We start from the raw sequence: 26,347 nt of genomic DNA on the forward strand, positions 1-26,347 counted from the left end.
AAAAAAAAGACCACTTTTTTTTCCTGCATTAACCATAAGAGAGCGATTAGCAGAAGATTAAAAAAAATGTAAACAGAGAGTAATCATTGGGAAAGAAAATGACCACTTTCTTTCTTGCATTAACCATAATATCAAGATTGTTGTATATCTCCTTCAAATAAATAATAAAAAAAGATATAAGTTAAGAGCATTTAAATAACTTTAGCTATATTATAAAACTAGATTGGGTTATCCAAAAATGGGGTTGGACAATAAGTTTATTTCAATTTTTTTTAAATAACCGATCAAGTAAGTGAGTTTATTTCATATCAATCGCTAGTTTGATTCCTAATTTTTCAATCCGATCATTCCACTCAATCTAACTTTGATAACTAATTTAAGATTCTCCGTATATATTATTGTAGTTAACTTTCATAAAAAAAAAGAGAATAAGTTAATCTATTCTAATCAAGATTAATAATAGTTTGTTTGAGTTAAAAGATGTAAATAAAAATATAATAAGATGCTTAAAGCACCATCAATATTTTAGCATCAATAGTCTTTAATGGTTAAAAAAATGGTATCAAAGTAAATTAGAGTTTTAGCTAACATTTAATTTGCAGTAGTTAGAAGGTTAACTATATAGTAAATATATGAGTGCTGTTCTTACACAAGCAATTATTTACACAATATATATGTATGTATGTATAAAAAAGAAAAATCAGCAGATTCAACACACGATATAGTGAATTTTGTTATGCATACATTCGAAACATTTGGACTCAAATCAATGATTTATTTTTCCTTGATCAAAACATTGAAACAGAACATGAGTGCTGTTTTCACTCTTATTTTCGGTTGACCCAATAAAAATATAATTGAATTTAAGATCGCGTGCATTTTATTTTTTGAAACATAGTCTAAGTAGGAGACATCAGCCCGGCCCGGCCCGGCCCAATCTACTGCTATTTAGGGGATTAACCCAGCTTGCCCGCGGCCAGGGATGACTTGATACAAGGGAAAGGCTAAAACCTAAAGACAAGGGAGAGAGACGACGGAGGCAACCCAAACCTCGTACGATCCTCGCTTTACAATCAGCGACATTCGAATTCCATGTCACGAGCCGTGAGTTTGGAGATGCCGTATCTGAATGCATAGAGATGCAAGTGGCGGCCTTGAAGAACGTGCTCAGGTCACGGGAATGGAGTTCCCTCTCGCCGCCAATCGCTTCCGCGCTGTTCCACTCATCTCCGGTCTCCCTCGCCAAACGCAGCTCCAATTTGGGCCGCGAGGTGGGTGCCCGAATCCCCCTTGTTTCCCTTTCTCCCCTCTCTTTTGTTCTTTCGTCTTTGTTCGCTCGACCTAGAACTGGCATTTCTCTTTTCTCGGTCGGTTGTTGTTGCGGTTACTTCTGGAGATTCACCTGTGGGTTCTTTTTTTATACTTTAGGCTATTTTTTTTGTTTGGGTAGGAAAATTGTTGCCTTTTGCCATCATTTCTTTCGTACTTATGTGATAATACAAGATACAAATTTTCACGTCTTTCAATGCTGTTTGATACACGAGGATTTCTTCTCGATGATAGAGTCACGTAAGCAATTGCAGGGGTAGATATGTTTACACCGGTCAGGAGATTTTTTTATGTGCTTATAGTTAAGGAGTAAATTCTGTGATACAATAGTCTTTTTTAATTGCATATCTACCATCTCTTCAGATATTCACCAGGTGATTATATTGATATTTTTTGTGGACTCTTAAAATTATTTACCAGCTTTGCTTCAGTTGCTTCTTTTGCTTTTCTTCTGGGTGTCTTAGGCATATTCATGTGAAATCTGCTAGTTCGATAATTGAAAGAGAAGCATAGCCTACTATGAGAAGCATAACTGACTATATTATCTTCTTAAATTATACAAGTTGGAAGAGAAGCATGACTGACTCCGTGTTATCAAATCTTGTTTCAGAAAAACAAAAAAAGAAAAAGAAAAAGTGTTCTGCTCACTTTGAGTTGGATGGCTACTTTCTTAACATTTATGAGTAAATATGTTGCCTTTTTGTCTCCTCATGAATTGACCATAACTTCTGTGATCAAATTATTTCAGGATGAAAGAAGACATGAAGAACCATCAAAGGTGCGATAAATCTGAACCATCCGTACTTTTCTAATTAACTACGTTGCTCCATTTTCTAGGTCTTTTGTTTGCATATATCATGCCAATGTAAATATCTTTGTTCATTAGTCATGAACATTCATGAGGCCAGGTTGTGTAAATTACAATTTTTTTTGAGAGGGATGGTGGAGAAACACCAGCATTCTACATGTTTGCTCATCAGATACAAATCAGTGTACCACGGATTTCAAATGCTTCTTTGTTGACTGCTATATACTTCCTTTTTCCTGCAGGGCTGGTTTCTAAGGGACATAGAATACTGACATGTCGATAGCCATTAGAACAAAGGTCTATATGACACATTATTGAGGGTTAATATCAGAACAGTCAAAACAATGAATAAAAGAGAAATGCCAGGCTATGAAAAAGAGGAAGGAAAGGAAAGCATGAGGAAATTGTTAAGTTTGATTCCTAGTTATTGTTGAGTATTTTTGGGTACGTGGTACTTTCGAAACTGTGCTTTCCTTAACAAAAATGCTGCTTTGATTCACTACCAAGATTCTTCCCTGGGTGATTCCTCTCTCCCAAACATGATGTGTGGGGCCCATATGATTCACCCACCCCCTAAATAGCAGCACACTTTTTGTAAAGGCTCCTCATCGACAATTCAATTAGCATGTAACTATTTTCATATTTGTAAATGCCATATTTACCCAATATGTTGTGACTTTTTAAAAGACTTGATTCATACTAAAAAAAAGGGAAAAGAAAAAAGGTATAATTCATGATGCTTAGTGATGACATATGGTACTATTGTCTGTCTATACAATCTGCTTGCATTCTGTTTGGCATGAGATTACATATTTGTCTTTGGTTGAGTTGGATGTTCGGAGGTAACATTATGTCTAACATCAGATAAGGATTGTCTTTTTGATTGGCACCGGGCTGAAATCTACCATGCCAGCAAGGTATTTGTACAAGATACGTTGATCTATGCTGTGCTGTTCTGTAGCTAGATGGCTTTTGTCCTATGCTGGTTGATACAGTGGCATACCAACTAGCATGATTAACCAATTGTGTTTAGCTAGAAAGGTCCCCTTCCGTGAATCAACAATTCCTGTAATTAAACGAGGATTTGATTGAGGTGAATTTTGGGTTTGTAAAGGAGCAGCAAGCTGGAAAAAGAAAGAAAAAGGAAAAGACTAACTCTAGCATGTTGCTCTCTTTGAGTTTGAATCCTTGGATTAAACTTGGCCTAATACGATTTTCTGTAAAGTAGGGTATTTAATTTGGCTTGGACTTGTACTGGACAGTAGATTGTCTCATTCCTCGTAAACACATTGATTATATTCTCATGGTCAGAACTTTTTCTTTTGACTTCAAGTGCTTCTATCCGTATCCTTGGTCTGCTTCCTTTCCATTTGATATGAAACTTCCTTTGTCTCTTTTTTACCTGTTTTATGTGTGTTGAGCTCGGGAGAGGATGAAAATTTTGTAATTTGATACAAAATGACTTTTTTTCTAGCTTATTCACTTTTTATGTTTATTCTCTTATACCTGTAATTTTGCTACACTCCGAGTCTCATCACTTTCATTTGGTTTATTAATATCACAAATTTGTTAATAGTTAGCAACAGAAAAGGAAAATTAAAATAATGTCACACATTTACATGGAATAGTCCTTGCTGCCTAATGTGCCTGCCATGCAAATCCGAAATTTGTTTTTAAAAAATGCTGAGTCCATCTATAGTTGCCCAATTGTTGATCCTTGGTAACTGTATGTGCTTATTGGAATATGTCTATCTTGGAAAAGAAATGATCCAATTCATGCAATGAATCTGCAGTAATTGGTTGATTGATTGTTTAGCAGTAGTTTAATGATTTATCTTACATTTGCTTGTCTACTTTATCACAGTAACAAAACCATCTTATGAACAGAATTACATCAGATATTCAGTTCATCAAAAGCGAGCAGATGCAAGGGGTGCTCTTAAAAATATTCTTTTCAATGGAACACAATCCAAGCAGTATTTTCAGGTACAGTTTTCAGTACTTTGTGCCCGATATGCATTATGCATCTCTTTAGTGATTTTTTGGGGCCAGCTTTATAACTTCCATTGTCACCTTTTCTCCTAGCATGTTGAGAGCCACAGGGTATCCCATTGGTACTCACTGAATTTCTCTTGTAAACACAGTTCTATCCTTTGAATATATGTTATTCTTTCTTCATAAATTCTTGCATTTTTTCCGGGTGCAATTAGTCAAACTTACCTATTTTGTGCATGATATTGCTAGGATGAAGATATTACATGGCGTGCTGATAGAAAAAGCAGTAGAAATTTCAAAGTAGAAGATAGTTCACATGAATCGGACAAATATCAACGACCAAAATATACGGGTACACCAAAGCATCAGAGAACATCAAACCATCGAAAAAGCAAATGTGGCAGAATCCAACGTGAGTCACTTTTTTACCTTGCTCTTCGTTTAATAGACATTTTAACAACAGTGTCGTTGTGGGATCCATATTATAATAGTTAAATTGTGAGGTGTAGTATGTACAATCACAAGACTCGGCAGACTAACTAGTTTTCTGGAACTACCATGCTACTGCTATTCAGAACAAGGATTTTAATTTCAAATAATACTGCCTGTATCGGGTGGTACGTATCGGTCCGTCAGCAGACCGGTACACGGACCCCCCCGCTACCGGGTGGTACCGTCGATTGGGGCTATTTCCGCCTCGTTACCATCCTAAATCGGGCGGTGATTGAGGGAGAAGAAAGAAGAGGGAGAAGGGTGGTATTAACCGAGGAAGAAAGAAAACGGAGAAGAAGAGAAGAACTTGGAGATCGGCGCCGCTCTCTCTCCTCGTTTGTCGGTGACTTCTCCTCATCCGTGCGAGGAGAAGAATCCTCGGCATCGTGGAGAGAAGAGAGGCGACGTCGCGGGCAGAAAATAGGAGAGGTCGCCTCGGAGAAAACGATATATATATATAAAGACGATGTCGCCTCGTTTTCTGCTCGTTTGGGGAGAAGAAACTGAGGTTTCTTTTCCCTATGCGCCAAAAAGGGTGACGAGGCAATTGCCCCTTTTTTTTTTACTTATATATATATACATATATATATATGTATATATGTATATGTATGTATACATACATATACATATATACATACATATATACATATATACATATATATATGTATGTATACATACATATATACATATATATATATATACATATATATATATGTATATGTATATATGTATATGTATGTATACATACATATACATATATACATACATATATACATATATACATATATATATGTATGTATACATACATATATACATATATATATATATACATATATATATGTATATATATATATATATGTATATATATATATATATATATATATACATATATATATATATCGAGCGGGGAGAAGAAACTTTCTTCTTCCTACGCGTCGAAAAGGGCGACAAGGTAGTCGACCTTTTTTTTTCCCTTTTTTTTTACTTTTTATACATACATACATACATACATACATTATTTTCTTCTTGGTGTTGACTAATTAAGTATTAGCAACCTGACATTTTAGAAAATGTAAAATAATTTACTTGGAGTAATAAAGTTTACAACTATGGTATAGAATGCTATCAAATAAAGAAAATTAAAGAAAATCAAATAAGGTTGAGGGAGATGAGACTTCCAAGTACCATGTTACTGGTATTTACAATTATCAATGACATAAGATTCTCTTGTCTCAATCTTATATGGCCTTCTTTATTGTATCAAATGCTAGTGGAGAAATTAAATGTAAAAGTAAGTCTAAGAAAAGTTATATTTAAACTACTAAGTAGTAATTTAAAAATTGCTAGGTGCCAAGGTCTCAAAATACTCGAGGCGCTAGGCGCTTGCCCGGGCATAGTGAGATGCTTTAAATATTGAAATATAAAAAATATATAATTGATAAATATGATTATATAAATAAAAATATGATATCAAATTAAAAAAATCTAGAGTACCAAGTCACATTATCCATCTTCTAATAACAAAAATGCTAGAAGATTCAAAACAATAAAGTTATTCCTAAATATACATCAAATTTAATCATCATCATAATTAACATCGTCATTCCTAAATATATCATCTTTTTCTTTCTCTCGTCTATCTTCATCAAAATATGTGAACTCCTCTTCGACAATGGCAAGAGATGAGCTTGAGGCTTTTGCACTTATTTTTTCTTTCATCATTTGTCCTGTATATGCTTATAATTCTCCAATACCTAAGGCTCTTGCCATATCTCCTCATGTCAACCTGTCATTCACGTATGATCTTATCTTGCATCTCAAGGTTTAGAACTAATTTTGCAATGCATTAATATATCCTATTTACAATTTTTGCATCGAACTCAATGGATGTATTTCTATAAAAGAATTCTGGGTTCAAATAATATCTTGTTGTATGTAATGGACGATGAAGTTGACAATTCTATCTTTCGTTAATGATTGTAAATATTTTTTAATACATTTCTTTATTTTCATCAAAAGACTTTTGAATCGTTTCCTTTGCTTTATCCATAGCGACATAAGTATATTTCATTGCAAGCTTATTTTCATTATCTACCAACCGAAGGACTCGAATAAGAGGGCCTATTACTTTTAATATATAAAATATAATATTATAAAAGGATGACATTAAGATGATATCAATGGCCCTCTTGCCTTTCGCGCCTTTTGCTTATATGTTTATAACCCATTTCTTCGAGGTAAACATGTTTCTCAGGTTATGTTTTTGACGATACACGCTCTGTAATGTTAAGAAGTAGCAAATCGGGTGACACCATATCTCACTAATTCCTTGTTACCTATGAATTCTCCTATCATATTCAAAACCCCAATATGATTATAGAGAATCCAACGATAAATATTGCCCTTTTCAAAGTTTTTTTTATTTTAGAAATCTTTCCAATATCCTTTAACATTGAATCAATACAATTTGCCGCACATAAAGTCCAATATAAGTGTTGCCTTTTTGCTTCAAGTAATTTACTCAAGACAAAGGATAATAAAATTGATAAGACAATCACATTGTTCTTCCATTCAAATTGGAGACATAGAGTAATTAAAATATTAAAAAATTTAAAAGATAAATCTTACTAACTAACACATAGTTACTTTCATTGTCAGTTATAACTTGGACGATATTTTGTTCCCCAATTTCTTCCACAAACTTGCCAAGCAACTCATATATCTTTTCTATAGATTTTATAAAAGATGATACATCTATTGACTTACAAACATGATTTCTAAATAACAATTGACCATAAAATTAATTATACTCCTATGTCTCTTGGCAGTTCAAGCATGTGACATAATAGAGCAATTATGCTTTACCTATGATTTTGACATTTAATAAGTCATTTGTATGATCCAACTCTTTTTCTAATAATAGAACTCACAACTCATAATAATTTGGAGGTTTTAATTTACCATAATATCTTCCAATAGCTTCAATTATCTCCTTAAAACTATAAACTATATAAACGATGAATACTAAGGGGAAGGCTAGCTTAATAGAAGAAGCAAGTAATGTGCTGAATTGTTCTCCTTCTTATTTCCTTATCACAACCATTACTTATATTTATTTGTCTTAATTTTGCTCCTACTTGCTCTTGTTGCTTTTATGATCCTTGAAACTTCTATAAGTCTATCGGTCCCTTTTTACCCTTTTTAACAGCTATGATATTTTTCCTTTTCTGTCATACTCTTTTTTTACTTGAATTGACACCTTCAGAATAATCTTTTTCTTCATCATCTCTAATATGTTTGACATTATTCTTAGGTAAACTTCTATAAGATTCATTCCTTTGCATCTTTTTTTAAGTCATATAAGCCAACGACTCTTCTTTTACATCAGGTGGACACCTTGCATGCTGATACATTCTTGAAATTTTTTACTTGATGCTGCTTTGCATGAAAAATATCACCTCTACGAGTCTTATCACAAAAGATATAACTAACTGTATTATGATCTTTAGAATTCTTTAGATAATTATATTTCCAAGCAGGATCCTTCTTGAATTTTTTGAAGAATCTTCTGAATTGCTTTGTATACTTGTCATTAATCCTGAAACCTTAGTAATAGTTCTAAACAAATAGAGATTAGCAGTTTAAAGTCTAAATAGTATATTACTAATCTAAATAGTGATTGCTTTGTACAGTAGTTAATAATTTACTATTAACAGTATATTATTTACTACTAACAATAATTAGAGGGGGAGAACAAAACTATTAACAGTAGTTAGAGAGGGAGAAAAGAGTCACCGACAGTGAAAAGTGGAGAAGGAGAGGGCAGTGATTGTGGAGGAACTTTCAGATGACGGCGGCGGAGGCAGAGGCGGAGGCGGAGGAAGATTTGGATTGACAATAGAGGCCGCAGAGGAAGTTACAGACACTAGTAGCGGCAACGAAAGTTGTGGACGGTGACGTCGTGGGTGGAGGAAGCTTGAGAGATATCCGTCGATGGTGGATGAAGTTGCAATCCTCTCCCTCGACGGTGGAAGGAGCTGTATACAGAAACAACGACAATAGAAGAAACTATGCAAGAAAGCTAGATCGTTGGACTCGTCCGTCGACGATAGAGGAAGCCTTGGTCCTATGCATCAGTGACAGAGGCAGTAGCAGAGAAAGCGTCAACGATGGAGGTAGAAGCTATGCTAGGGTTTATGGCTTGGGGTCATGCAGGGGTGCAAGGGGTGGGTTTTGCAGGTACAGTAAAAGAAAGTAGCTAGTTGGTTCAATCAAACCAACTAGCTATTGTTCAATTGAGCCATATTGAAAACTTTGGTTCGGTTGCTTCGTTTGAATCAGGCGCTTACTCGAAGCACCCGACGCTTGGGTTTAGGCAAGTGCCCAGGCGATGCTTCACTAAAGTGCGTTGCCTAGTTGAAACTTGAGGTGCTCGGCCCTCGCCTCGCCTTACCTCACGCGAGCTCCTAGGCAAGCGCCTAGGTGCTTATTTAAACCACTGCAACTAAGTAGATTAAGGAAAAAAGAACAATTCAAGGTGCAGCAGTTTTTCTAACTACAAGTTCTACCAGCGCCGATAGGCATATTAAACAAGGATTTGTTCTATATTGTTTTTCATAGTTTGTGCTGTTACTGTAGATAATTGCTTTGAGTCTCATTTCACAAACATAACATCTTTGTTTAGGTAGAAAAAATGGGCAAAGCTTTGATGATGAGGATGATGACTGTGGGCATCCTAAGACAAAATTCTCAGCTAGCTTTGGCGGACAAAGATGTTTTACATGGTCTTTTAATTCTCAGGACAGACTTCATTTTGAGAATTTTACTAATGGATTTGAGTGGAGAGATCATTCACAGCAGGCTAAAGCTAGGACACGAGTGTGGAGCGAAAGCGATATTGAAGAGGAAGATGAATCAAATGATATTGGCCTGCAATCCCATAGATTTGCTCTTGGACTGCCACTCGTGGGTCCCCTAAAATTAGATGATGTGAAATGCGCGTAAGTTATTTTTTGTAGCTGTATGAAAGTTAATGTTATCCTGGACAGCTCAGCTTCAAGATATAATGCTTCTAGCTTTCTAATTTCTTGTTCATCTCTGATTTATTTACCAGTTTCCGCTCATCTGCTTTAAAGTGGCACCCTGACAAGCATGAAGGAACTTCACAGGTCTGCTTTAAACTTTTCTCATTATCTTGTGCTGGTATGTTGAGCTATCATCTCTATAAAATGGGATAGTAAGAGGCCTACTTGATCAAGACTTCATTCACCATCCATTGGAGAACAAATAAGCAAGTTAATTATTTACTGCAAAAGTCAGGAATGTCCAAGATCAGTTATTGTAGTGGAGAAAATTCTTTCTTGCTTGAACATTATTATAATATACAATCTTTATCCTTTGATTAGGGTTGCAAAAACTGTTTGCAAAACAGCTTGTTTTTTGGCTCGTTAAAGCCTCTCTTAAGCTTGTTTGCCAAAGTTTGTTAAATGAGTGAAGCTATAGCAAGGCAAACCTTACACATTTAGGCTTAGTAAGCTCGTGAACCAAGGTCTTCAATTCAAATATATATTTATATTTATATATAAATATAAATATAAATAAATAAATAAATATATATATATTATAAAAGGTGACGTTGGTTGCCTTTCCCTTCTCCCACATGGGGCGACATCGTCTTTTATAAAAATATTTATATATATATATATATAGGTGATGTTGCGGAGGCGATGTCGCCTCGTTTTTCTACGACGTCACCTCGGTGGGGAGAAGAGAGGCGACGTCGTCGAATTTTTGTTTTATATATATATATATATATATATATATATATATATATATATATATATATATATATATATATATATATATATATATATATATATATATATCGAACGGTATACCGCTCGGTATACAGTATCGTACCATACTATACCGTACCGAGCGAATGTCGAAACTCCGGTATGGTACGATATTTCAATCCTTGTCGTGAACAATCCCACTTATTGATTCTTGAACGAGCTCATTTGTTAATGAAAAATTTCAAGGACAAGTTCATAACTTCCAATCATGGGTAGATGAGTGATCACAAGAATACTCTTTTACAATCTGAGACTAAAAATTGACTCCATTAAGTATCAAAGTGGATGAATCCAATACTCTTAAAAAATGAGACCAAAATTAATTTTGTGAAAACTAAACTTGTAACATCTAGGTTAAGGTTTATTTTAGCTCCTGTGGTTTTGGTCGTGGACCTCTTAAGCTCTTATGGTTTGCTCGTGTCTAAAATAACCTTTACGTTTTTAAAAACGTAGTATATAAACCCCTCCCGTCAAGTTTGAGTTAACAGATGTTAGAGTTTGCTTGCATAGTATGCTAATTCATAATAAACTATTAATATAATAACACGTGTAATTTATGGTTAAGGTCCATTTTAGCCCTTGTGGTTTTGGTCATGGACCTCTTAAACCCTTATGGTTTACTTGTGTCTAAAATAATCTATACATTTAAAAAAATATAGCATATTAGCTCCTCCCGTCAAATTTGAGTTAATAGATGTTAGAGTCTACTTACGTGGTATGCTGACTCATAATAAACTATTAATATAATAACACGTGTAATTTAAGTTAAAAGAAAACTGAGACCTTTATCAATGGCGGGAGGAGGCGTCATCGTGAAAGCGACCACCAGTAATAGCATCAAGCTACTATTGCCTCGCAGGGCGTTGTATGCATGCAGCCTCTCTCGCGCTGATGATGAGCTCAGGAGTTTCTGGTCCTGCCTCAAGTGGATGTGCGTCGATCAATCCGACGCTAAGCACACAGTGGTCTCTTGGTCCCTTTTCCTCCTGGGCGTTTTTGTCCCCACCACCTCCCACTTCAGCCTCTCCTGCGCCCCCACCGCCACCGTGCCTACGATATGGTGGTCCAACTCTCCCTCACCTCTGCTTTCGGTCTCTCTTACCTCTGCCTCTCCGCCTTCGTCCATCGCTACGACTTTTGTCGCTTTTGCTTCCTCGACAAGCTTGTCAGGGAGAGCGAGCGGGAGCGGGAGGGCTTCATGGACCAGCTCAACCCTTTCGCATGCTCTCTGTCTTCGTGATGCCATGCTTCGCAGGGGAGGTGGCTTACAAGGTATGGTGGTACTCATCGGGATTGGAGCAGGTGTTGTTCGCGATGGCGGGCAGCGCCGTGGTGGCATGCACCCTGGAGCTGGCGAGTGACATTCGGAAACTCCTAAGCTCAACGCGGGAGAGGCTGTGTGCGTATGACGCCTTGCTAGGCAGCAGCCGCTCGGTGCTGTTGCTGGTGGTCGCTTTTATGATGACGTCTCCTCCCGCCATTGATAGATGTCTTAATTTTTTAAAAAACTTAAATTACACGTGTAATATTAATGATTTTTTGTAAGTCAGCATGTCACGTAAGCAAACTCTAACGTCTGTTAACTCAATCTTGATAGGAGGGGCTTATATATTATGTTTTCGAAAATGTAAGAGTTATTTTAGACACGAGTAAACCATAAGGGTTTAAAAGGTCTATGGTCAAAACCATGAGGTCTAAAATGGACCTACAGGGTCTAAAATGGACTTTAATCCTAAATTACACGTGTCATTATATTAATAATTTATTGTGAGTTAGTATGTCATGTAAGTAGATTCTAACGTCTGTTAACTCAAACTTGATAGGAGGGGCTTATATGTTACATTTTTTGAAAATGTAAGAATTATTTTAGGCATGAGTAAACCATAAGGGCTTAAGAAGTCCATGACCAAAACCATAGAGGTTAAAATGAACCTTAACCCTAACATCTAACATGTAAACCTACTGCCTTAAATAAATTTGTGGTGAACTGAACTTAAACCAAGCTTGAGCCTATAAACACTATAGTTGTCTAGCTCGAACATTATTTCTAGCTTGACTCAAGTATGGAGCTGAGCTTGAGCTCCCCTAATATAAATCTAGTCAAGCTTGTAGAAAGCAAAGCTCGATTTGGCCCAATTGTGACCGTCTTTGAATTAGTATATCTACTATCTTGGCCCACTATATCTTCTCCTTGGGTTTGATTTTCTTCTGTGGTTTGTTTCCTTTACCAATTTACTTATCCGCTCAATACCCAAAAGGAAGGAATGGAACCTATTTCTTGTATTGAATTTTGGTTGCCAACTAATGGCTTTGCTGTGTTCTGAGGTGTATGCCCAATTCATGTCCTTTATACCTGTACTCATGAGGTAGATTTCTTTTACATTTTTTCAATAGCAAGATTTCCAAGTCTTACTCTACAATTTAGTGCTAATGACAGAGAGAAAAAGTGAACCCAGTTTGACATGGTGTCACACTTAATCCTGCTGCAACCATGCAACAGTCTTGAATTTGCCTTTTGAATTGAGGAGGGAGAGTTTTTTATCTGAGTTAATGTTTGAAGGAGCGGATTATTAATGTGCTTTAGCCAAGCAGCTGATGTCCATTCTAGGCTTGATATGTTTCCTCCATAAAGTTCTTTAACGTCTTATTTGTGCAATGGCATGTCATGCTGCACCTGCTCGGCTGTGTAACTGGCCATTTTTCTTGACATCACATGTTTAATAAGCCTCTTCTTTTACTGCAGGCAGTAGCAGAGGAAAAATTCAAGCTCTGCGTGGAAGCATACAAAACACTCTGCAAGAGCCTGAAGTCAAGCTAGGGTGTCTACTAGACGAGTCAATTAGGACTAGTATTGGAAATTATACAGAGAAATTTGATGACATTGCGAGTTCTACAAAAAACATGCATTTGTTGATTTATCTGTTCGTTATATGCGTTGTATTCCTTGAAAGATGGGTCTCATTTGTTACCGTCGGAATTCGATTGTCTGAATGCTGAAGGATTTAAAACCTTCAGCATTATAATACAACCTTGAGATCCATATGCTGCAGCTATTAATTTCTGATTACTACCTTTGAAGGATGAACTGAAAATTTTGAATCCTCCAACTTTCATTATTTCTAGTGATTAAGCAATATATGTATATGTATATGTACATATACGTAGGGGGAAGATTGCGTTTGTCAAACATTTCTTCTTCTTCAACCTTTTAATTCAATTTGTGGTTACACTGCTGTGATTAATGGGAATCATGTGCTAAAGCATTAATGGGTTGTATAAAGCATCAAGCGAGGAACAAGCATGCTCACGTAGCTTAGGCTCTACCCATAACCTCATTCAATCGAAGATTTAGTACTAACTTAAAAAAGAAAATTACTTTAGATGATCAAATCTTCGTACAAAGAATTTGGAGGCGAATTGCCTCTCCAAAAAAACATTGAAAGATTATTGTCTTACAAAGTTTGTTTAAATTATTTTTTTTATAAAGGATAAATGATAAAAATGATGTTTGAGTCTCGAACCTTCCGATAAACTATCAAGATCTTATTAAGTTAATTGGCACATTAAATACTAACTCTTTTAAGTTAACTAACACGCTTAAGAGTAACATAAGTTGTCCCAAATACTAACTCTTATATAGGTTGGCTTAAGGCTTTTAGTTTACTAGGAAAAATAGGAAGCAGATCTCTTATCTAATGAGATCTTAATATGAAATCCATATCATAAAAAAAAAAGGGATTGATTTCAGCCAAACTAAATGGATATACTATTTTCACATCAACTGTAGAAGAACTCAAAAATAAGAATCAATAAATATAATAAGTTCCTACTAATATGGGTCTGCATAAGGTCACAATATAGACAACTTTGACACATGCAAAGGACCAAAACAATTGTTTTTTTTTATTTGAAAAGGAACAATCTAACCATGAGATCAAGTTTCAATCTTACTGGGCTCAGACATGTCTCTCGTCAATGGTACTTTTTAACTTTGCCATCTCACCTGATACTCCTGTGGAAGGTCATTTGCCATCATATTTTAATTCATCAAATATTTAACCAGGGATATACTTCTATCACATAAGTTGTATTTTTGCCTTTCCCTATTATATGTGTTAAAACTAAAATTTTCCCCCATTTAATTTAATCACAAACATCTACAACATCAGGCCAAAATCCTGCTAGTTGATACTTGAGAATTTAAAGACTTGAGAAGTCAAACAAATATATTGAAGAATAAATATATAATAAGACCTAACTTATCAAAGTATGATGAGAAAACACAAGTCAGTTTTAAAAAAAAAGTACAATAAATGCTTTAAATTGGATCTTGGACAACTATGAGAACTTAGGTTCCAATCTACTATATGATAAAAATATTAAAACGATAAGAAATGCTTGGAGTACCATGAACAAACAAACACAATAGCCCTCAAATAAGCCAGAAAAGAAGAATCAAGTTTTAAGCAAGAAGAGCTCATTCAGCTTACGGTCAATTATTATAAATTGACACAAAATTCACCGAACCAAAAGTGAGAGACATTCACATTCCTGTTTACTTGATAACTCATATGGAAAAAAAAAAAAACATTTCTGGCGTCTCATACTCAACCTGTGTTTCTGTAATTAACATATCACTCTAAACAATTCTGATGTGTATGTAAACTTTCAAAAAATAAAATTTTTTTTTGGCAAAAGGGTAAGAAAAAACAAAAAATGTCAATTGAGGTTTTAAACTTCCAGCCTTTGGCAAGTGAATCTGACACCACCACCACCAGACACAGGCCAATGTTTAAAGAGTAACTTTCAAAATATAATTATGCAGTTCCTCTTAGTGAACACAAATACTTTTGCACCTGCACTAGAAGAGAAAATCATCTTCAACAGAAACCATTATCATACTTATAATAGTCAAGAACTGGCAACCCTGAGAAAAGCTACCGATCATCTTTACAAGGAAAAGTAGACAGAGAAAAAGAATGAGTCATAAACTCATTCGATCTCCAGGACTGCAGTAACCATTGACTAGCAAAGCTTATCATTAGCTACTTCCTCGAATCAGCAAAGCTTACCATACTGATACTTCCATGGCTTCCTTCAAATAATCTTGCATCACTGTGTTTTCATTGAAGTAAGATCCAACTCCATTTCCTTCTGCCTTAATTCAAGGGATAGGCGTTCATTCTCAATCTTCATTCGTTCATTTTCCATTCTCATCATATTTAGTTCTCTGTCTTTCTTCTTACTAAACCTTTGCCACTTGTAGCGTTGTTTTTCGAGCTCCAGCATCTGAGCCTGAATATGCAATTTCTTCTCCTCGAGCTGAAGCGGATAATTAACCCAGTGCTGCTGTATCAGTGTTGATTTAGATCCTTCTGAAAATACTTGGTTCATATCTAAGGTTAAGCCTTGAGGTTGAAGGCTTCTAGTAGAATTTTGTAAAGCAGATGTGTCACCAAAAACTGCTTCTTCATGGTTCACCCCATGCCTCATCCTTTTTGGGAAGCATGATGCCACCATATTCCCGTGCACATTATGTTCTTCAGCATCACCATCCTCGTCATCACCGTCAGCACTTTGATCATCTTCATCAACATCTTCATGTGAGCCTCTCCTTCTGTCATGCTCATCTCTACTTCCAAGTGCCAACTGCAACGATCGTTGAAGAGCTGGGTCAGCAGGTAGATTCAACCGGTTACAATTATGATAGGAGCACATCTCCTCATAGAAAAGATGTTTTGAGCTCAAAATCTTCCTCACATCATCCTTCATCTTTTCTGAGAGATTACTCATACGGTCCAAAAGTGCCGGATTCTCAACCACCTTGCAAGATGTACCCCTACCAAGGATATCGGTGAGCCTCTTGTATCTCTTATTAAGATCATTGAATTTATCTTCACATTGTTGAGGTGACACATAACATCTCCTCTCGGCCATAACTTTTGATATGGCCTTCCACTTCCCCTTTTTCTGCAATATTGCATACTTCCTCCTCCCACCACACTCAGAAGGAGCATCTTCTCCTACGTAAGAGACCGCAGTTATCAAAAGCCTAACCATTGCATCAGTCCACTTCATTCGCTGCCACGGACAGCCCTTCTTCTCTCTGCCAGCCTCATTTTGAGCATCGACTCCATCCTCGGTCAAGATTGGCTCATCGTCATCGCTCATTGAGGTCCTGCCACGCTCTCCTTTATGGTAGTCCATGATGGAAACACCTTCTCGGTGATCAGATTCCTGCAAGTGGCTGCCTGATACACCGAAGGCGTCACACACCGGTGGGTGATGGATCATCGAGCCCTGATGCATGTACATGTTTCCTTGCAAAGCCAGCACACCATACGAAGCTCCCGACATCATGCTTCCAGCATTTAAGTTTCCCTCCATATCGCATCATTCAGCAGCGAAGTCCCCAATCAATTTTGTCCAATTCGGTCCTCGTTAGACTTAACACTTATCAGTAATTCCACAAAACATTCAGAAGCCAAAGGGAATCACATAAAGATTCCACATTTCTTGCAGCTCCTACTGGCTTCTTCACACCAATCCAACCAACCATCTGAAACATAACCAACCCTCTTGTCCTTCAAATGTTTATACTTGGAAGCCAAAATCCAAACCCTAGCGCTCAGCAATCACAGGAAAATCACAAAAAGAACAAAACTTTATGCAAAACCAGACAAGAAATCGATCACAATGACCAGAAAATCTCCTTCCTTGAGCACAGAATCCCCTGGGCCTGACCCCAGATCACGGCACTAAGAAAACCAAGCAACCGGAGGGAAGACGAACTAATCTGGATCGCAAGGAGCCATGTCCACGCCCTTTTGCGAAGCGAGAGAGTCCGGTTGCCTGCGAGGATCCCAAGAATCGTCGACACCCGCGGATCGTGAAAGGAGGAGCGCTTCTTTTATTGGAATGACAGGCGGCGAAAAGGGGGCTCGTTTGGAAGGGGATGGCATTAGTGCGTGAGCGCACGGCCGGCGTTCGGGGAAAATGATCCCCCACGCACAACCTTAACGTGCGCAGAGAACCGATCGATGAGGGTGGGACCCCAGCAAGGCAAAATGATGAAACGTGGACCCGTGCGTAACGTCGACGAGTATCAAAGCCATGTAGGGGGATGGCATCATTGGGGGTATCGAAAAAGTAACTTTGATTTCCATTGACCTTTGAGTATAGCTTCTTGATTCAACGATTGATGTGTTCAGCAGGCTTTTAATTGATGACCTGTTTGTAAAATACATCCCGAGAGAAATATTATAAAAAAAAAATTACACAATATGCAAATGCTGACTTTATCTGATAGAATATCTCCTCAGATATTTCTATTAATTATAATACTTGAATATATCTATAATATTATTAAAAAATAATCTAAAAAATATTTGAATAATTTATTGAAAAAACTTTCATCATTGATTTTTTATGGGATGATCTCATAATTATTTTAGTTATGAGTATTTTTTTTTCTTATTTGGATGAAAACAATCACTCTATTTATGTTGAATGATATTAGAATCAAGATAGATAGATATTATAGTCTTTTTTATTTTTATTTTCTGTTGAAATAGTCTAATCTAATTTAAATCATAATGGTGGCGGAAAAGAAGGAGAGGGAGGACAGAGTGAGTGAAGGAGGGTTTGTAGATTTGATCCGAATCGATTCAAAAATTTTGAAAGGATAAAATTGATATTAAAAAAAATACCTCAGGTAAGAATAATTATGAGGCCTATATGATAAAAAAAAATTATGGTGAACTTTATTTAGTAAATTACTTAAAATAATTTCAATAATCAAATAAAAAAATCTGGATGCTTTCGTTGTACTTAAAACGATTTAATCATCAGAATAAAATATGTCCCCAAACATTAATAATCATCATATCTGAGAGATTACCATGAAATGACACGTAATACACATATACATCTCCTATTTTAACTATCATATTTTATTGATTATACTATCTGGCTACACACCATTTTTTTTTCCCTATTCTCTTTCCTAGAAATCTGTTTGTAAGCATATGATCTTAATGAATTAGTTGTCAACTTTTTTTATTGTTAGGATATAGTAAGAGGGAGGGATAAATTAGTGCTATTGTAAACTTTCAATGATTTTAAAATATTACATTCGACCCGTAACGAAAATACGTTTAAACTTAAAAATATTCGTAAGAATGCATGCAAAATTAGTAGACAGTTAAATAAGAAGGTAATGAAAGTAAACAATAAAAGAAAAAAGCACATCGAATTTATAGTGGTTCGATCGTCATGACCAATATATACTCTCGGTTCTTTCTCCGTCGAGGCTACCGACTTCTAATATCGATTTTCTTTCAATAGATAAAGATCAACATTTTCTCCTTTCCATAGGTTTAAGAGACAACCTTTACAAGTCTCATATCTCTTTTAGAATGATCACAAATCTTATGAAAGAGGATGATACATAGCATTTTTTCAAGACTTTTACAACTCAGAATCTCAAAGCTTTTTATTCACTTTTCATGCTTTGTCAAGCAGGAAAGTGTTGGATATTTATAGGCCCTAAATGACTTCAAAAATGGAGCAAAAGAGTTTCTTAATCCCGGGTTTATAGGGTATTTATGGTACCACCGTTAGTACTAGGCGGTACCATCGCTTGCTCCCATAACAACTAGTGGTACTACCACTAGTATTGGGCGGTACCATCGCCTGCTCCCCTAACAATTGGTAGTATTATCGCTAGTTTGAGCGGTACGACCTCTTGATAGAGCCTTAGAGACTAAGATCTATCAGTACCACCGCCTGACAGCATTAACTATCGATGGTACTACCGCCTAGTCTGGGCGGTACCACAGTCTAAACAAGTTCTGGGAGGCCGAGTCTTAAGCGGTTCCACTGCTAGCCCTAGTGGTGCCACCGCTTGATGTAGCTCCAAGTCACTGAATCAGTCAAACAATAGGCCCAATTGGCCCCTATTTGAGTTAGTAGGATTACTCCCAAAACTAACTCAAATTAAAACCTAATAATTAAGATTTAAACAATTACAATACATGCAATCTCAATTGTTTGGCATGTCGTTTGTCCATTCAAACTCCCGACGAACTTCTGGTGAACTTCCTACAAACTTCCGGTGCATCATCCGAACCTTCGGCGTATTGCCTGAGCTATCGATATGTTAATTCCTGCAACATCTGATCTTAGTGCAATGTCTGATTCTTCTGACCCAATGCTTGTTTTCTGACTCTAACCTAATATATAATTCTTCTTGCTTTAATTGTTTTGTCTTTTCATGATCGTGGTTAGTCCTGTATCGCTTTTTTCAAAACATAGATTAGATCGTAAACTCATTAATTGATTTCATCATCAAAATTGATTCAACAATCTCCCCTTTTCTTATAATGACAACTAATTGATAATGGAGTTAACCTTAACTCCCCCTACCTATATGTTATATCAAAATAAAGTAAACTTGAATTCAAAAGAAATAATAACCTTTGAATTCAAGTGAAACAATTTTGATCATATGTAACATATCATATCAAAATTTTATACTTTGTGCACCATCATTTAAACATAGTTTCAAGTCATAAAGGTATAACATCCATAATTCTAAACCATTACAAATCATCATCACTTTGGGCATAATACCAAAACAATAAATTTTTAAATCATTATTACTTAGGTCATACATGATACCAAAATATAAAATGTTTCAAATCATCATTATTTCTCTCCCTTTGTCATCAACAAAAAGGAGAAAAGTGCAACTAGCATGTTTTTGAAATATAATTTGAAATCATTGCATATATCATTGCATAATTTTAAGTTTTTGAAACATCAATGCATATATCGTCACTTTAGAATATACAAACTAGCAAGTTTTAGAGATGTGAATGTTAACAATATTTGCTTCTACTTGAAATGTGCAAGCTAGTAATTCTCTTTTGAGATGTACAAGTTTGCAAGTTTTGCTTCTTGAGATGCGTAAGCTAACACTTTGCTTCTATTGAGATATGCGAGATAGCACTTCTCTTTCTCCCCTTTGTCATTATATAAAAAAAAAAGAGGAAAAGAATTCAATGGTATAAAAATTTCAATCATTACATGAACAAATGGAAGATCTAAGTCATAAATTCGAAAGGCCATGAATTAAAGCTTTACTTTTGCAAATAGAAAGAGGAAGGATTCATGATAATCACATGAAAAATAAAAGATCAAATTGTGAATACCAAAAGTCCATGAATCAAATATCTTCTTTTGCAAATAGCAAGAAGAAGGAATAATAGGAAACGATCTCGATTTAAAAAGAAAACTCTTAAGTTATGAAAAATCGAGAAATCTGAAAAATGTATAAGTGGAATTCATGTATTAGAAAAATTTAACATGCCTAATTATCTTATGATAAAATCAAATTATTTCTCATTCAATGGTTTTGTAAAAATATCAACTAATTAATATTTTGTATCAATAAATTCTAGAGATATATCATGGTTATTAATATGATCTCTAATAAAATGATGCTTAAAATCAATATGTTTAGTTCTCGAGTGTTGAATGAAATTTTTTGTTAAACAAATAACACTAGTATTATCATATTTTAAGAGATATTTTTTAAATAAATTTTATAATCTTCTAAAATAATTTTCATCCAAATAACTTATGCACAATATGCACCTATTGCTATATATTCAGTCTCGACCGTAGATAATACAATCGAAGTTTATTTCTTGGAAGTCCAAGAAATAAGTGAATGACCTAAGAGTTGATATGTTCCATATTTCGATTTTCTATTTATTCTACATCCACCAAAGTCAGCATCGGCATAAGTAATTAATTAAAAAATTTTACATTTTGGATACCATAATCCTAGATTAGGAATTCCTTTTTGGTATCTAAAAATCTTTTTAACAACTTTAAAGTGAGATTACTTGGGATTAGATTGAAATCTAGCATAAACTCTAACACTAAATATAATATCAGGTCTAGTTGTTGTGAAGTATAGTAAACTACTTATCATACCCCTATAAATTTTTTGATCAAAACATTCTCCATCAATGTCCATATCTAATTTTATAGAAGTGCTTATTGGTGTATTAATAGCCTTAGCACTATCCATATTAAATCGTTCTAATAGATCTAAAACATACTTAGTTTGACTAATAAAGGTTTCATCACTAAGTTGTTTAATTTATAATCATAAGAAAAAAGTTAATTTACCCATTAAACTAATTTTAAATTATTGGCTCATGCTATTAGTAAAAGATTCACATAAAGACCCAAACATAGAATCAAAAATAATATCATCAACATAAATTTAAATAATAAAAAAATTATTTTTAAAATATTTAATAAACAATGTGGTCTTTGTTGAATCTTAGATTTTGATGATGAAACTAATTGATAAGTGTTTATGATTTAATCTGCGTTTTGAGTGACGTAGGATGCTTCGATCAGGGAGAGACAATTAAAGCAGGAAGAATCATATTGGGCTGGAGGAAAACGTGTCAGAAGATTGATAAGTGTTTAAGATTGGACGTTGGGCCGGAGGATCGGTCGACGTATCGATAGAAGGCTTCAAGCATCGGGCCACGAAGAGCGGATATTGCACCAAGGATATCAGAGTTGTGAAGGTCAACTGGCCAATTGGGCAATAGGCCGCAAGAGAGGATGATGGGCTGAAGAATCGGACGAAGCGTCGATGGACCAATGATATGCTGGACAATATGATTCATGCTTAGTAATAATTGTCTAGATCGAAGTGTATTTTTGTGTATGCAGGATTAACTATGATAGCAAGACATAAAATAAAATGAAGTCCCGGAGTCAAGAATGTGACTTCGTTGGGAGTTCGAGAGTTCATCGGAAGTCCGGACGTTCATCGAAAGTCCGGACGTTCATCGAAAGTTCTGCCGGAACCAACCAAGAAGTCTAGGAGCTTGCCAAAGAAGCTCATCGGAACTCACCAAGAAGATCATCGTGAAGTCCAAGAGCTTGCCGGAAGTCCGTCGGAACATTACCGAGAGATCGTCGGAAGTTCGACGGAAAGATCGCCGGAAGCTCACCGGAAGAAATCGAACTTATCTTGCTTAGAATATGTCTTAGGAATCATAGTTAGTATATAATTAGAGTTGGGATTGGGAGGTAATCCTATCAACTTTGTTAGGGGCCAACTGGGCTTGAAGCTGGACTGGTTTGGGTCGGATTCAAGGCCCAACCAGGGTGCTGAAACCCTGGCTGGCGGTGGCACCGTATGGGGAATAGCACCCCAGGATTCCTGGGCGGTGGTACCGCTAGTAGCAATGCTGCCAGTGGTGGTACCGCCCAATACCAGATCCTGCGACGGTAGTACCGCCCAAGAACGGCGGTGGTATCGCCAATACTCAGGAAACTTGGGATGAGACCTTTTTAGGCTCCAAATTTGAATCAACTTAAAGCCTATAAATACCCTCTCATCCCTAGTTAACATACATAAGCACAAAGAATTTAAAGAGGGAAAAACACTATTGTAATCTCTTGTGAGAATCCTCCTCTTCTAGTTTAAGTGTTAGAATAGTTTGAGAGAGGAGTGAGTGCTTATAAGGGTTATCTGCTAAACTCGGTAAAAGGAGAAGAGGGGTGTAAGAAGGAGGTTGATCTTTGCCTATTAAAGAAAGATCGATAGTGGATGCTGTTAGGATCAGAGTGGCACTAAGAGGGGGGGGTGAATTAGTGCAGCGGTAAAGTGTGATAAACTTTTGACGATTTAAACACTTTCGGAAACTTCGTACGATAAAAGTAACGTTTTCGTTTGAAACCGTTTTGATTGCGTTTTAACTTGAAGAGATAAGTAAGACGGAGACAAAGCAGTATAGCATTAAAGTGCAAATGGTTTGCAATAATATAAATGACAATAAGTAACTGCAAACCAGAGATTACGTCGATTTTACAGTGGTTCGGTCAAATGACCTACATCCACTTGCGAGGCCCCTCTTCGATGAGGCTCCCACCTTCCACTAGCAAATCTCTTGAAAGGGAAGGGTAAATACCCCTCTTACAACTTTTACAAGCGGTTCACTCTTTTACAGATTTTCAGCAAGAAAGAAGGAGGTGAACACTAGCAAATTGAAAACAAGAAAGGCAAAGACTCTTCTAAGACTTTTCTCTCAATCACTTGCTGCACAAAAAGTTGTATTCTTAGCTGAGACTTGAGGGGTATTTATAGGCCTCAAGAGGATTCAAATTTGGGCTCCAAAAATTTGAATTCTCTTATGTTCCCGATGCTGGCGGTGCCACCGCCCAGCCAAGCGGTGCCACCGCCCAGCGCTCGAGTGCTGGGCGGTGCAACCGCCCAGCCCAGGAGGTGTCACCGCCCAGCTCTCGGGTGCTGGGCGGTGCCACCACCCAGCCTAGGCGGTGCCACCGCCTAGGCCAATTCAGCTCACTGGTTGGGCTCCAAACTTGGCCCAAACCAGTCCGAACTCGGGCCCAATTGGCCCCTACTTGGGTTATAGGATTAACACCTAATCCTAACCCTAATTAACGTGCTAACTACGAATTTAAAGACATTTTCTAAGCTATTACAAAGTCCGTAAGTCAAGACTTCTTCCGGCGAGCTTCCCGACGAACCTTCGGACTTTCGTCGAACTCTCGAACTCCCAACGAATCCTTCGCGCTTGACTCCAGTACTTTGTTTCGCTTTATGTCTTCATCGTTATCGTAGTTAATCCTGCACACACAAGCAAAAACTCTACTCCGATCTAGATAATTATTATAAAGCGAATTGACATTCTGTTGCCCGGCACGTCATTGGTTGGCACTTCGTCCGATTCTTCGGCGTATCGTCCTCTCTTGCGGCTTGTTGCCCAATCGACGGTTGACCTCCACAACGCCGATATCCTTGGCGCAATTCTGCTCTTGGCCCGATGCCCGACATCCGAAGCCTTTTGCCATCCAATATCCTAACGTGATCTCCTCCGGCGCAACGTCAATTCCTCCTGCCTTAATTGTCTAATCCAGATCGAGTAGACCTACATCACTCAAAATGCAGTTAAACGTAAACATAATTATCAATTGGTTTCATCATCAAAATACGAGATTCAACAATCTCCCCCTTTTTGATGATGACAACCAATTGATGACGAAGTTAAACTTGACTCCCGGAGTTTAAACAAACTCCCCCTATCAATATGCCATATTGATAGAACCTTGAATTAAAACTGAATTCAAGTCATTGCAATATTCATCATGAATACTTGCAACACGTCATTATGAACTCATGCATAGACTTATGCATATCATGTCATCAACATACTTCTCCCCCTTTGTCATCAACAAAAAGGAGAAGTACAACTATTCTTTGTGTTTGTAATATAAGTTCAACTCATTGCATGAAAAACATAATATTAAGTTTTATTATCATGCAGTTTTGAAGCTAGAAAATTTAGCAAGTAATGCATCATGCTTTGGACATTCAAGCTATCAAGTTTTAGATATGCAAGTTTTACAGCATACAAGATAGCACTTTTGGTAATGTTCAAGATAGCAAGTTCTACATCATGCAAGCTAGCAATATTGAGATGTTCAAGAAAGCAACTCTTGCTTCTTGAAATATGCAAATTTGTCAAGTTTTGCTAGATGTGCAAGTTAGCATTTTTGCCTCTTAAGATAGGCAAGATAGCACATTTGCTTCTTTTGAGATAGCAACTTTTTGCTTCTCTTTAGACTACAAGCTAGCAATTTTTACGATATGTAAGTTTCACAATATACAAGCTAGCAAAAATTTTGAAAGCAAATGCAAGATAGCTTTCTTGTGTAAGGCCATAATTATTGCTTCCTATTGCAATGTGCAAGTTGCATGTTTTGCTTCTTGAGATAGGCAAGATAGCACTTTTACAATTTTTGTTTCTTAAGATAGGCAAGCTTCTGATGTTCAAAATAACCAGCTCTTTCTTCTAGAAGTGTCATTTTTGCTTTCTTTGCAAAGTGTAAGCTAGCAAAATGTTTGAAAAAGTGATCAAGTTTTACAACATACAAGCTAGCAAAAATGCCAAACTAGCAAGAGATAATGTTTTACATAAGGCAAGCAAACAATTTGGCAAATGTTACATTTGCATATTCTCTTTTGAGAAGTGCAATTTTTGCTTTCATCTTGAATTGTGCAAGCTAGTTAGTTTGCCTCTTTTCATGATGTCCACGCTAGAAATTCTTGCTCCCCCTTTGTCATTGTCAAAAAGAAGGGAAGACCCTTATATCAATTTTCATATTATGATAAAGGTAAGTATCATTCTTATTTGTGCATTATTATATATTCAAATTAAAACATACACAATTTCAATAACCTTATTTTTCATGCATGATACCGAAAAATAAATCAATCATCATTAATAAGCATATCATACATGATACTCAAACATTAAAATTTTCAAGCATTTATCAACATGTTGATCATGATACCAAACATTTATCATTTAAAGCATTCATGATACACATCATATGCAATAAATACATCATGTACATCATTATCATAAGTATTGCATACATCATTTTAACTTTATGGATATTTCATCATTGCATGCATCATACCAAAACATTTCAAGCCATGCAAGCCATAAATACAAAGAAATCATGTCATGAAGGATAAAATCATTTGAATACTAAAAGACATGATTCATATAGTAAATATATTTTTAAAATAAAATATCAAGAAAAATCAGAGTACAAAGAAGAGATCTTGTTTTAAAAGAAAAATCAAGTAATAACTCCAAGAACTCACAAGGAAAAATCATGATTCATTTAGAAAATCTCCTCTCAAGAGAATATCAAGTAAAATCGTAGAAGATCGATTAATGAGAAATTTTGATTTATAATAAAATCTCATGTATCGAATGTCGAGAAATCAAAATGA

At 36.1% G+C, this 26,347-nt stretch overlaps 2 protein-coding genes across 2 annotated transcripts; one reads left to right on the top strand and one right to left on the bottom strand.

Annotated features, from left to right (window-relative positions):
• Window positions 1-979: 979 nt before the first annotated feature.
• LOC103994825 (uncharacterized) lies at window positions 980-13,528 on the top strand. The gene is made up of 7 exons (XM_009415264.3): window positions 980-1,271; window positions 2,078-2,107; window positions 4,025-4,123; window positions 4,382-4,544; window positions 9,309-9,624; window positions 9,738-9,792; window positions 13,223-13,528. The coding sequence occupies exons 1-7, from the start codon at window positions 1,140-1,142 to the stop codon at window positions 13,295-13,297; spliced, it is 870 nt and encodes a 289-aa protein (XP_009413539.1). The 5' UTR covers window positions 980-1,139; the 3' UTR covers window positions 13,298-13,528.
• A 1,813-nt stretch (window positions 13,529-15,341) lies between these two features.
• Window positions 15,342-17,479, bottom strand: LOC135644484 (uncharacterized). The gene has a single exon (XM_065162081.1). It carries the CDS (start codon window positions 16,864-16,866, stop codon window positions 15,592-15,594), a length of 1,275 nt encoding a protein of 424 aa, XP_065018153.1. The 5' UTR covers window positions 16,867-17,479; the 3' UTR covers window positions 15,342-15,591.
• Between the last annotated feature and the right edge of the window lie 8,868 nt (window positions 17,480-26,347).

This window comes from Musa acuminata, chromosome BXJ3-8 (assembly GCF_036884655.1).
Source record: "Musa acuminata AAA Group cultivar baxijiao chromosome BXJ3-8, Cavendish_Baxijiao_AAA, whole genome shotgun sequence".
Classification (NCBI taxonomy): Eukaryota; Viridiplantae; Streptophyta; class Magnoliopsida; order Zingiberales; family Musaceae; genus Musa; species Musa acuminata.